We start from the raw sequence: 13,066 nt of genomic DNA, 5'->3' as shown, positions 1-13,066 counted from the left end.
TGCGCTGCATCCGAGGGTGCTAAAGGAGTTGGCGGGTGAGATTGCAGAGCCATTAGCCATTATCTTTGAAAACTCATGGCGATCGGGGGAGGTCCCAGATGACTGGAAAAAGGCTAATGTAGTGCCCATCTTTAAAAAAGGGAAGAAGGAGGATCCGGGGAACTACAGGCCAGTCAGCCTCACCTCAGTCCCTGGAAAAATCATGGAGCAGGTCCTCAAGGAATCAATTATGAAACATTTAGAGGAGAGGAAAGTGATCAGGAACAGTCAGCATGGATTCACGAAGGGGAAGTCGTGCCTGACTAACCTAATTGCCTTCTATGATGAGATAACTGGGTCTGTGGATGAGGGGAAAGCAGTGGATGTGTTATTCCTTGACTTTAGCAAAGCTTTTGATACGGTCTCCCACAGTATTCTTGCCGCCAAGTTAAAGAAGTATGGGCTGGATGAATGGACTGTAAGGTGGATAGAAAGCTGGCTACATCGTCGGGCTCAACGGGTAGTGATTGACGGCTCCATGTCTAGTTGGCAGCCGATTTCAAGCGGAGTGCCCCAAGGGTCGGTCCTGGGGCCGGTTTTGTTTAATATCTTTATTAATGATCTGGAGGATGGTGTGGACTGCACTCTCAGCAAGTTTGCAGATGACACTAAACTAGGAGGCGTGGTAGATACACTAGAGGGTAGGGATCGGATACAGAGAGACCTAGACAAATTAGAGGATTGGGCCGAAAAAAACCTGATGAGGTTCAACAAGGACAAGTGCAGAGTCCTGCACTTAGGACGGAAGAATCCCATGCACTGCTACAGACTAGGGACCGAATGGCTAGGTAGCAGTTCTGCAGAAAAGGACCTAGGGGTCACAGTGGACGAGAAGCTGGATATGAGTCAACAGTGTGCTCTTGTTGCCAAGAAGGCTAACGGCATTTTGGGCTGTATAAGTAGGGGCATTGCCAGCAGATCGAGGAACGTGATCGTTCCCCTTTATTCGACATTGGTGAGGCCTCATCTGGAATACTGTGTCCAGTTTTGGTCCCCACACTACAAGAAGGATGTGGAAAAATTGGAAAGAGTCCAGCGGAGGGCAACAAAAATGATTAGGGGTCTGGAGCACATGACTTATGAGGAGAGGCTGAGGGAACTGGGATTGTTTAGTCTCCAGAAGGGAAGAATGAGGGGGGATTTGATAGCAGCCTTCAACTACCTGAAGGGGGGTTCCAAAGAGGATGGAGCTCGGCTGTTCTCAGTGGTGGCAGATGACAGAACAAGGAGCAATGGTCTCAAGTTGCAGTGGGGGAGCTCCAGGTTGGATATCAGGAAAAACTATTTCACTAGGAGGGTGGTGAAACACTGGAATGCATTACCTAGGGAGGTGGTGGAGTCTCCTTCCTTGGAGGTTTTTAAGGCCCGGCTTGACAAAGCCCTGGCTGGGATGGTTTAGCTGGGAATTGGTCCTGCTTTGAGCAGGGGGTTGGACTAGATGACCTCTTGAGGTCCCTTCCAACTCTGATATTCTATGATTCTATGATTCTATGATAAGTCAGAGGGTGGAAGAGGGTGGGATATTTCCCAGGGAATGCCTTACTGCTAAATGATGAACTAGCACTCCGCTGAGCCCTCAGTGGTTAACACATTGTTGTTAATGTAGCCTCACACTCTACAAGGCAGCACGAATAGAGGGAGGGGAGACAGCATGGCAGACAGAGGCACACACCATGTGTGAGAGGGAGAGACGCGCATTGCCCCTTTAAGTATGTTGACGCCACTCTAAGTACATTGCCTTTTTAAGTAGATTAGCAAGTTGAGAGAGCAGCTGCTGCCAGCAAGCTCCCTCCATCCTGAGCCCTGTCGTGTCCCCCCCCGCTCTGTGGATGGGGTACAGGAGTAGGGGGTAGGGGACACCCTGACATTAGCACAGCCCCCCACCCCTCCCCACAGCAAGCAGGAGGCTCCCAGGAGCAGCTCCAAGGCAGAGGGTAGGAGCAGCACATGGCAGTGGGGAGAGGGACAGCTGAACTGCCCAGCAATTGATAGCCTGCTGGGCGGCTGCCGCACAAGGAACTTAGGAGAGCGGGGAGCTGATGGGGGGGCTGCCGGTCCACCTTGGTTCCAAGCCCCCTTCAGCTAGCTCCAACAGGCTACTGTTCCTGAAAACAGTGGACAAAGCAGGCGGCTGCCAAACAAAATTATAAGGGAGCATTGCACAACTTTAAACAAGCATGTTCCCTAATTGATCAGCAACGAAACAATGTTAACCGGGATGACTTTAAGTGAGGAGTTACTGTAACTCCAATAGCACTTCATCTCCAGGAGTCTCAACAGTTTAGCAGACTTCCTAAGCAGACAATCCATCAAGAGCCACAAGTCGTCTCTGAAGAGCTCCATCATTGCATCAGTATTTCATCTAAGGGAAAAACCTACTATTGACTTGTTTACCTCCAGAGACAATGAAGTGTCCAGTCGTTTGATTCGAGGGGCATGAACCCAGCTTCCTTTCTCATATTTGATTAAAGGGGCATGAACCCAAGAGGCCTTTCTCATATTGTAGGAGTGAGGTCTCATGTATGCATTTCCATCGATTCTCAGGGTGGTGAGCAAAAATAGGCAGGAGGCAGTCATGCTAATCCTGATAGCTCCATGTTGGCCGAGGCCATTCTGATTAACAGATCTCAGGATGTCTGTTTAGCCTCCGGTACCACTTCCAGACTCTCCAGATATAATATCACAGAATCAAGGCCAAATTCATCTAGACAGTTGCCACATCTGACAGTCTGGATGTTGGCAGGTTGAGTGCTACTGACAGATACCTCTGTACAAGTACAAGAGTTCCTACTCATCTCATGGTATCCAGATTTTTAAAGGGATGACTATATACTTACCTATCTGTTAGAGAATCCCTAGTGATGTGGGATCTTAATGTTGTCCTTACAAACCTCATGGAGAGAGATCCCCTTTTAATCTCTCTTGGAGTGTTTTTTACACCACCTTAGTTTTGAAGACTGCCTTTTTGATTAGGAGAATTCAGTCCCATCATGCAAGTTTGGGAATTCAGTATCCCAGAAGCAAATGCAAAAGAACCATCCCACAGATCATCTTGCTTTTTCTGAAGAAGGGCAGCAATTTCTGCTCTGTGGACCTGACTGAGGTTATTGGCTTATAAAGATGCTTCCCAAATACTGGAGCCCCTGAGTTATGCTATGGGAACAATACTACCAATCTTATTTTTTGCCTTTGGACTAGAATTTTTGCTGAATCATCCAAGCAGATCTGCCCAACTAAGGAGCACATGTTTTCTCCTGTCAGGCTGATGTCTATTCTCTGATGTCACTTCAGTGCATCAGTATTGAATGTTGCAGTTCTTAAGGTTCATGATGAACTTTCCTAACTATCAACTTCTCTCCAACTGACAATTGGAGTACAGAGGAGCCCCACCAGAAATGAAAGTATTTGGAGGTTAGGGGAAATGAATAACCATCAGTAGAAATGGTTGACTTTCATCGCGGCTAATAACATTGCCCTTAGGAGCTGGAAAAAACCTTGAGAGCTTAGAGTTTCAGCTGTCTTGTACTAGGAAGTTGAGCTTTGGTGGCTGGTCACTATTGGAACCAGGATACTAGACTAGATGGACCATGGATCTGATCCAGTATAGCAATTTCCATGTTTCTTGGACCCAGAAATGAGAATCACACAAGATGATACAATTAGGTGTCCATATATCCCGTTTTGGCTGGGACAGTCCCCTTTTTAAGCCCTCTTCCAAGAGTCATGATTTTTTTGGCAGGACTGGGCTTTTGTCCCATTTGCATTTGCCAGCTGATCATCAGTTGGCAAGAACAAACAGGACAAATATCCAGTTTTACTAAAAAAGTGGAGTATGCCCCCCTAGTGGGGTATGGGGTGTGGAGGAATGTTCAGGTGGGGAGGGGAGAGGAAGCGTCAACGCCAGTCCCGCAGGGCTTGGGTGAGCAGTGATGCCATGCAGCTTGGGTCAGCCACGCACTTGGGATGGAGGGGACCCTAAAGCCAGCTGTCCGTGGGGAAAGCGGCTTGGGCCAGCTCTGCACGGGGAAAGGGGCTTGAGTAAGCCCCATGCAGTGTCCTGTTTTCCCTTTGGGAAATATAGTCACCCTAGATATAATCAAAGAAGGAGAACTATTTTTGAAAGCTTCTGTCTGGAATTAATTATTCCCATTTGCAAAAATGGGGAATCTGAGAAATTAGAGGATTTGCCCAAGGCTTCACAGCAAGTTAATGGCAAAGATCCAGATGGAGATTTATCTGGCTCTTAGCCCCATGTTCAATTTTCTAGACCTGGTTGGCACCTACAGTCTCCTAGAAGGCATCAGACTTAAGCCAACCTTGTCTCTTTCACCAAATGCACTGTAAGTGTCTGGTTTGTTATTTCTCTCTCCTACATCTGTAGAATTCTGACTGTTTGCATAGGGTTGTGCATGGGTAGAATTTCACAGGGAGAAGCTGCTGTTTGTGTTTGAATAAAGTCACAAGAGGGTCAACATTTTTTTTCCTTGTGTGTGATTTATTTTTCTACAGTCTGGCCTGGCAGGCCCCCTGCAGAAGGAGGAGTTGCAGTCTGGGGTGGATGCTGCTAACAGTGCAGCACAACAGTACCAGCGAAGTAAGGAGCGTTTCAGCAGAGTTTATAGCTGATCAGAGAGTTGAGGCAATGTATCATTTATACCCTGGTTGTAACACCAACATCAGCTTTTGCGGTTCTTTGTGATATCCCTGTAAACACCTCAGGGCTAGTGAGAAGCTTGCAGAAAGCCAGCTTCTGTGATTCTTTTCAGTCTCCCCAGAATAGCGCTTATAACCCAGGTTATAATATAGGTTATTCTTTAACCTATGCATTTTAAAAATACATTTAGGAAACTTGTGTCCACTATAAGTGACTTCTGTACTTCAAAGCTTATACCTATCTCTGGGTCCTGGGTCTGTGAAGGAAATCCTGGTAGCTCCATGGGGCAGAGTCAGAGGTTACCTGGAGATCCTCATTGTGGATGCAATTACTAGGGTTCCTTGCAACTCTGGCCGCTTTCAAGTGTCAGATTAGGAGACAATTAATTGCAGGTGTAAACCCTAATCCTCTAACTACTTGATTTGCACTTGCTAAAGAGATGTTGCCCTTCTGAAAATTTACTCTGAAACTAGGTTAGTTTATTTTTTATTTTCCTGATACAAAGGCTGTTGCTGGAATTGACCGATATAAAATGATTGAAAACTACCTTAGAATAATGGATTTCAAGGTCAGAAGAGACCACTGAGATCAGTCTGACCTCCTGTATAATGCAGGCTAGATAATTTCACCCAGTAATTCACGCAGTGGAGGGAATGTATTCTTGCCATTTCACCTAGGTGCCCACAGAGCAAAAGCCCTTTCCACAGTGGGTAGGTAGAAATGCCCTTATAACAGAGGTACAAGCTCTCTGCCCTCCTAACCTCTTGTGCCCTCTTTCCCTTTAATCTCCAGGGCTGGGAGCAGTTGCAAGGATTAATTCTGCAATCCAAATGGGTATTGCAGAGAAAACTGTGGCAGAACTTTTGAATCCAGAGGCTCAGTTACCACAGGTTTATCCATTTGCAGCAGATCTTTACCAGAGGGAGCTAGCAACTCTGCAGCAACAGAGCCCTGAAGTAAGTAATAGATTCTTTCCTGTTCTTGGAAAACAATCTGACGATTCCCAGCAGTGTCCATCATGCTTAGCTCTTCATTCCACGCCTCCTCCAGAATGTAGCTGTTTTGTGAATTCTTGAAACTATGTTGCAGTTCAAAGTTTGTGCAATTTACTATTTTATTGATGAATTAAACAATAATAAATCACCAGGATCACCCAAGAGTTCTGAAGGAATTCAGGTATGAAATTGCAGATCTACTAACTGTGGTACGTACTCTAACTCTCAAGTCAGCTGCTGTACTAGATGACTGGAGGATAGCTAATGTGATGCCAATTTTTAAAACAGGCTTCAGAGGCGATCCTGGCAGTTACAGGCCAGTAAGACTAACTTCAGTATCAGACAAATTAGTTGAAACTACAGTAAAGAACAGAATTATTAGACACATTGATGAACATGATATGTTGGGGAAGATTCAACATGACTTTTTTAAAGGGAAATCATGCCTCACTGATCTAGTAGCATTCTTTGAAGGGGTTAACAAACATGTGGACAACAGTGATCCAGTGTACTTGAAGTTTCAGAAAGCTTTGACGTGAACCCTTGCCAAAGGCTCTTGCAGTCATGAGATGAGAGGGAAAGACTTCTCATGGATCAGTAACTGGTTAAAACACATGAAACAAAGGGTAAGAATAAATGGTCAGTTTTCAGACTGGAGAGAGGTAAATACTGGGGCCTCCCAAGGATCTGTAGTGGGACCAGTGCTGTTCAACTTACTCATAACTGATCTGGAAAAAGGGGTAAACAGTGAGGTAGCAAAGTTTATAGATGATACAAAATTACTCAATATACTTAAGTCCAAAGCTGGGTGACTGGGCAACAAAATGGCAGATTAAATTCAGTGTTGATAAATGCAAAGTAATGCACATTGGAAAACATAATCCCAATTATACATGTGAAATGGTGGAGTCTAAATTAGTTATTACTGCTCAAGAAAGAGATCTTGAAGTCACTGTGGATAGTTCTCTGAAAACATCTGTTCTTCATCAAGTGATGGTCCCTATATGGATTCCAAACATGGGTGTGCACGTGTGCCATGTGCTGGAGCTGGAACAGTTTTGTAGTAGTGTCAATTGATCCACTCATGCGTCATCCATATGCTCACATCTGAGGCTGTGTGGGTCGACAGCACTCCAGTTCCCTCTTACCACTGCACTCTATCGTCAGCTCCACCCCTACCAGACCCATCCTCCGAATCTGGATGCTCCTCAGAGCCAGATCCCTCCTTTTCACGTACCCCAATCTTGCAGCCCGAATCCTAGGAGCTGACCACCCTATCCTCCGGCATATGACCCCTACTGGTGAGCTGTGGTTCAGATATCCCAGGGGCGCATAGGCTTGGCCCTGCTGGCCTCCTGTACCAGGACCACAGGGTTCTGTCATGGCATCTTACCAATTATTGCCTGCCCATTTTGTGCCATCCTCTGTTTACAATGAACCTGAGAGGGAGAGGGATAGCTCAGTGGTTTGAGCATTGGCCTGCTAAACCCAGGGTTGGGGGATTGAGTTGGGGATTGGTCCTGCTTTGAGCAGGGGGTTGGACTAGATGAGGTCCCTTCCAACCCTAATAGTCTATGATTCTATGACACAGTGCAGCCGGGACTGCCTGCCCCTCCTGGAGCCTCATCATCGCCGGATGAAGTTCTGATTCCACCTTTCCTCTCCCCTCTTGACGACCAGAAACAATACCAAGACTTGCTTCAGCAAGTGGCTATAGTCTTCAGCCTCACAGTGGAACAGGTCAAGGACCCACAAAACCAGCTACTGGATATTCTGCAACTGCTAGGACCCTCCCCGACCGCATTCCCCATCCATGAGGCCATCCTGCAACCGGTGCAGTTGGTCAGGCATACACCAGCCTTCTGTGCCTCTACTCCTATGCACGCAGAGAGGCCATACTTTGTCCCATCTAAGGGCATGGACTTCTTTTTCACCCACTCACCCCCCAACTTGCTGGTAGTTCATGTGGCGACCAAACGCACTCGCCAACAACATCTCAAGTCCACTCCTCTGGACAGGGTGGCAAGAAAACTGGACCTTTTGTTAGAAAAGTCTACTCTTCTATGGGACTCCAGTTCCATATCGCCAGCTACCAGGCCCTGTTGGCGAAATGCTACTTTCTCAGCTACTCCAGGTTCTTGAAGATTCAGGCTCTTCTACTGCCAGACCAGCAACAAGACTTCCAGATGCTGCTGGATGAAGGGAAACTGATCACCAAGGTGAGTCTCCAGGCAGTCATGGATGCCTCCGACACCATATCACACTTGCTGGCGACAGGCGTTGTACTCCAATGAGACTCCTGGGTCCAATCATCTGGGTTCTCTAAGAGTCCATACCACTCTTGAGGACCTCCCCTTTGACAACTAAAAACTTTTCAGTGACACAACAGATGAATCCCTCCAGTCCCTCGAGGATTCTTGCGCCAAATGCTACACTTGCCCCTGGAGTCATGGCTCACTCCACAGGGGCCCACGCCACCGCATTGGCCTGCCTAAAGGATGTACCCTGGCAGGACATTGGCCGGCCATGTGGCACTCTGTCCAGATCTTTACTGCTCACTATGCCATCACCCCAGCAGTGGAACTGTCCTACGGACTAACTTCTCGTGATTCCTCGCACCCACTTCCGTGCTGAGCACTGCTTGCTAATTACCCACATTTGGAATCCATATAGGGACCATCACTTGAAGAAGAAGAGGAGGTTACTTACCTATAACGGGAGGTTCTTTGAAATTTGGATTCCAATACCTGCGCTCCCTCCCCTCTGCTGCGGACATTGCTTAGTGGTAAGAGGGATATGGGAGTGGCATCGACCTGCATGGCCTCTTATAGCCTCAGATGCGTACACACGGCCGATGCATATGTGGGTCAAAGGATGCTACTACAAAACTGTTCTGGCTCCAGCGCATGGCATGCATGTGCATCCATGTTTAAACAGGAAAAGAATCTGCAATTACAGGAAAGTAACCTTCTACTAAATGTGCAACGGCAGTCAAAAAGGTAACCAAATGTGACGAACCATTAGGAAAGGGATATATAAAATGAGAGTCAATGTAATGCCACTATATAAATCCATGGTACACCAGTACCTCAAATAGTGCATGCAGTTCTGGTGGTTTCATCTAAAAAAGATGTATTAGAAATGGAAAATGTACAGAGAAGAGCAACAAAAATGATTAGGGGTATGGAACAGCTTCCATATGAGGAGAAATTAAAAAGACTGGGACTGTTCAACTTTGAAAAGAGACAACTAAGAGAGGGCTTATGATAGAAGTCTATAAAATCATGAACGGTGTGGAGACAGTGAATAAGGAAATGTTATTTACCCCTTCAGATAACACATGAACCAGGAGTCACCCAGTAAAATTAATAGGCAGCAGGTTTAAAACAAACAGAAGGAAGTATTTCTTCACACAAAGCACATTCAACCTGTGGACCTCGTTGCCAGGGGATTTTGTGAAGGCCAAAGGTATAACTGGGTTCAAGAAAGAATTAGAGAAGTTTATGGAGGATAGGTTCATCAATGGCTATTAGCTAAGATGGTTAGGGACACAAACCCATGTTCTGGGTGTCCCTAAACCTCTGACTGCCAGATTGGATGACAGGAGATGGATTACTTGATGATTGCCCAGTTCTGTTCATTCCTTTTGAAGCATCTGGCATTGGCCACTGTCAGAAGACAGGATATTGGGCTAGATGGACCATTGATCTGACCCATTATGGTTCTTATGTTTTTTATCTGTAAATCAGGGATATATTCTCTGAGCTGCATGGAGCTGTGGATTCTAATTTTTTACATCACTTGCTCTGCCTACTTGGTTTCACTTGTGATTCTCTTACTCTTCCTTGTACCACATACTTTCCCCTGTAGTTTACGGTTGCTGTGTTGTCTCCTTGTCTTCCTCGTTTACTCACTCACTGCAGTTACTGTAACTACTGCCATATTCTGTCCACCTCACATGGCATAAATTTCTGAAGGATGTGTGATTCTCATTGTCCTCTTTGCATGCAGGGTAACCTCACCCATCCAGAGCTGTCAGTTGCAGTGGAGATGCTGTCATCTGTGGCTCTGATTAACAGGGCGTTGGATTCAGGGGATGTGAACACAATTTGGAAACAACTGAGCAGTCCAGTTACAGGGCTCACTAACATTGAAGATGAGAACTCCCAGAGGTGGGTACATGTGACAGATGGATGTGGCCTCTCTCAGTGCGCCAAATATTCCCTTTATTATTATTATTATTATTATTATTATTATTATTATTTATTATTCTCCTGACATTTCATTTTTTTTCTTTTACCCTTTAATGCTATCTTTCCAAATTGTTAATCATGACATTTAGTCGCTGGTGCCCCTTTTGCCTGGACCCCATGAGCTTGCTCTCTTGCACACTGTCTCTTATGCCACCCCTTCATATTAATCATACTCATGTACAGTCTCTTGAAGTCTCTTCCAAGACTTCACATTGGTGCTGTATTCAGGTTCTTTTATGCTGTTGCTGATGCCACCCCCCCCTTCACATGAAGTCCATGCTCAGTCTTCACACTGGTCTTGGACTCACTGTCTTGCATGCAGTCTCTGTGGCGCCCTGCCAGTTGCATTGATCTGGGCTCTTGTGAGCTGCTTTGGTATGTCTCCCCTTCCCCTTTTTGCATTTGTTCCAGATATATCCTGCATGCTGTCTCTGTCGCCACTTCCCTTGCATGTTAGTTCTGGACACTGTCATTAGGCTCACATGCTAAATTGCCCTCTTAGGCCCACATGATGTCTCTTATTGTTTCTCTTGTGTATGGCAGATACATCGATGATTTGATGAAGCTGAAAGCTCAGGCACATACAGGAGGGAATGAGTTTATCACATGGAATGATATCCAGTCATGTGTGGACCGTGTGAACATAGTGGTGCATGAGGAGCACGAGAGTAAGTGCTTCCACTTCATTCCTACTAGAGTGACCTGGATTCTAAGAAATGTCGAAACCAGATTCACATTCACTGGGATGGGGGTAGCACTATTAACAAGGAGGTAGCTGGAGGTCTAGCTGGCACATGGTGAGAGACCTTGGCAGTTGGTGCCTTTCTAGCATTAGGAGATGCCTATATGGTGCACATAAAAAGAGCTCATTTTATCTGAGTAAATTCAGTGCTCTCTGATAATGAAGTGTTAACAGCACGACTGCTGACAAAGAGAGCAAGTATAGGCATTTCCATATACCACAGTGTCAAATGCAACATCTTTACCTAGATAGACAGATGAAGTCCTGGGACCAGACTCTGCAATGTGATGGGATGTGAGCATAGGTTTACCTTTTAGTCTCTGATCCAGTTTTGTTGTAGGCCTATTCAATATGTCTTTGCTTCTTGGCGCAAGTACTAGACATGCTAAATAGGTTCTCATGTTCTTAGGAAAATTGACAGGGGGAAGAGGGAAGCAGAAATGCATCCCAATCTGGTAACTCCTTGTTAATAGCACTAGTTAGAGCCAGCCAAACTGTCCAAACGGACCCCTTTACACCTCTGTTGAAGACATTCAATCCTGACGTGCAGCCTGTGAGGGGGCAAGCATATCTCACACTGGGCCTGAAGGGATTAATCTCACACTATGGGTGGAGGAAGTTCCGCCCCTCAGACTGTAGGCGGCATGCTCCAAATGCTATGCTAGTATAAAAGAGAGCAGCCCGGCTCAGTCTGAGCTGCTGCCGGAGAGGAAGGACCTTTTGGTGGAGGCTCCCCCTGAAGAGCTATCACAGCCCTTCCCTGTGGGAGCTGGAGATCCGTGGCCATCGAAGTCCAAGAGAGTTACCTGCCCTGCCCAGAGGAGCCCAGAGACCCTGATGCCCCACGGATTGCAGCTTCAGGAAGTGCGGTAGGAAGTGACCTAGGGAGGGTGAGAGAGAGTAGTATCTCCCATCTGTATGAGGTCAGCGTCTTTTGGTGGGATTCCCCGCTGACCTAGTGGTGGACCACTCTTCCCTGTTAGGGCCCTGGGTCAGGGCCTGGTGGAGTTGAGTGGGCTTGGGCCGCCACCCTCTCTCTTCTTTCCCCCCCCCCCCCGCCCCGGTGATGGCCCCCCAGGTACTGGCCGCTAGGGCACACTGTCCTGTGTCTGAGGGCTGCCATTTTAACTCTGGCTGCTCAGCCACGATATCGACTCTGGCCGCCAGACCACAATGCCCTGTACCTGAGGGCTGCCACTTAGACCCTGCCCCTCGAATCTCATCATGGCGAGACCTGAGACAGTCTGGTAGGCTGTAACCGCAGTACTAGCACACCCCCGGCCCACCCCAACAAGGGGTGGGGTGTGCATACACCACCACACAGCCCCTGCTGCTATTCCAGTTCTGGCCCTTCTCCTCCCCCTCACCCTCCCCGCCAGTTCTGTGAGTGCATCTCACCACTTACTCCAATCGTAAGCTCCCCATATACACAACTGTGCTGAGGCCCTTTTGATCCTGATCTTAAAACACTAAGAGAACATGCTGTTTACTGGCTCATGGACTTAGTGGACTAGGAGGTCTCTTCCTTTTCTAAAATCTGTTCCATTACAAATGTACCTTAGGACTCTGACCATTCCAGAAGTATATAATCAAAATTAACAGAGGGTCCTGTGGCACCTTTAAGACTAACAGAAGTATTGGGAGCATAAGCTTTCGTGGGTAAGAAGTGAGGTTCTTACCCATGAAAGCTTATGCTCCCAATTCTTCTGTTAGTCTTAAAGGTGCCACAGGACCCTCTGTTGCTTTTTACAGATTCAGACTAACACGGCTACCTCTCTGATACTTGATAATCAAAATTAGTCAAGTTTACTGGGTATGGGGGAGCTGCTAGGGAGGAGGAGGGGCTGGATTGGATCTCTCGTTAAAGCCAAGTCATGGAAATAACCTTGGCCACATAATGATTCTAGGTAAGTTCTGAGCCACCCTTGAGCAGAGACCGAAAATGATGTTAAACTATGCTATGCTATACTGCAAGAGTGTTTTTTGATGTGGACAAATGAAGTCTTGTAGAAGAGATACTGAACTCATTTCATATTACCCAAGCTAGAGTCTAAACTTGGGTCACCGGTAGGAGTATAGGCACAGATGTGGTGTAGTTAATGCTGTGCTGTAGATTGATACTTTAGACACACATTTTCAAAAATATTCACTGATGGAGGTGATGGTACCCATTTTGAGACACACAGGACCTGATTTGCAAGGGATTAAGCACACACACTGTTATCAGTTGAAGTTGTAAATTTTGCATGCTCAACACCTCTGAAAATTAGGCCTGAGATGTCTCAAGTTAGGTACACAGTTCTTTGAGTGCTTGCTCATGTCCATTCCATGTCAGGTGTGTGTGCTCACCACCTGCACTGGTGCTGAAAGCTTTCCCCCCAGT

The 13,066-nt window shown here is 46.6% G+C and overlaps 1 protein-coding gene across 1 annotated transcript in view; it reads left to right on the top strand.

The window, feature by feature from the left end:
- The window catches only part of IQGAP1 (IQ motif containing GTPase activating protein 1), a 176,129-nt gene that overhangs the window by 63,966 nt on the left and 99,097 nt on the right, over nucleotides 1–13,066 (top strand). The window contains exons 11-14 of the mRNA XM_054041339.1: nucleotides 4,549–4,633; nucleotides 5,486–5,649; nucleotides 9,700–9,860; nucleotides 10,485–10,609. Of these exons, the coding sequence (XP_053897314.1) occupies nucleotides 4,549–4,633; nucleotides 5,486–5,649; nucleotides 9,700–9,860; nucleotides 10,485–10,609 (535 nt within the window). The remainder of the gene's footprint in view (nucleotides 1–4,548; nucleotides 4,634–5,485; nucleotides 5,650–9,699; nucleotides 9,861–10,484; nucleotides 10,610–13,066) is intronic.

The sequence above is a fragment of the Malaclemys terrapin genome, chromosome 10, assembly GCF_027887155.1.
Source record: "Malaclemys terrapin pileata isolate rMalTer1 chromosome 10, rMalTer1.hap1, whole genome shotgun sequence".
NCBI classification, from domain to species: domain Eukaryota; kingdom Metazoa; phylum Chordata; order Testudines; family Emydidae; genus Malaclemys; species Malaclemys terrapin.
This window is presented reverse-complemented; position numbering and strand designations above follow the sequence as displayed.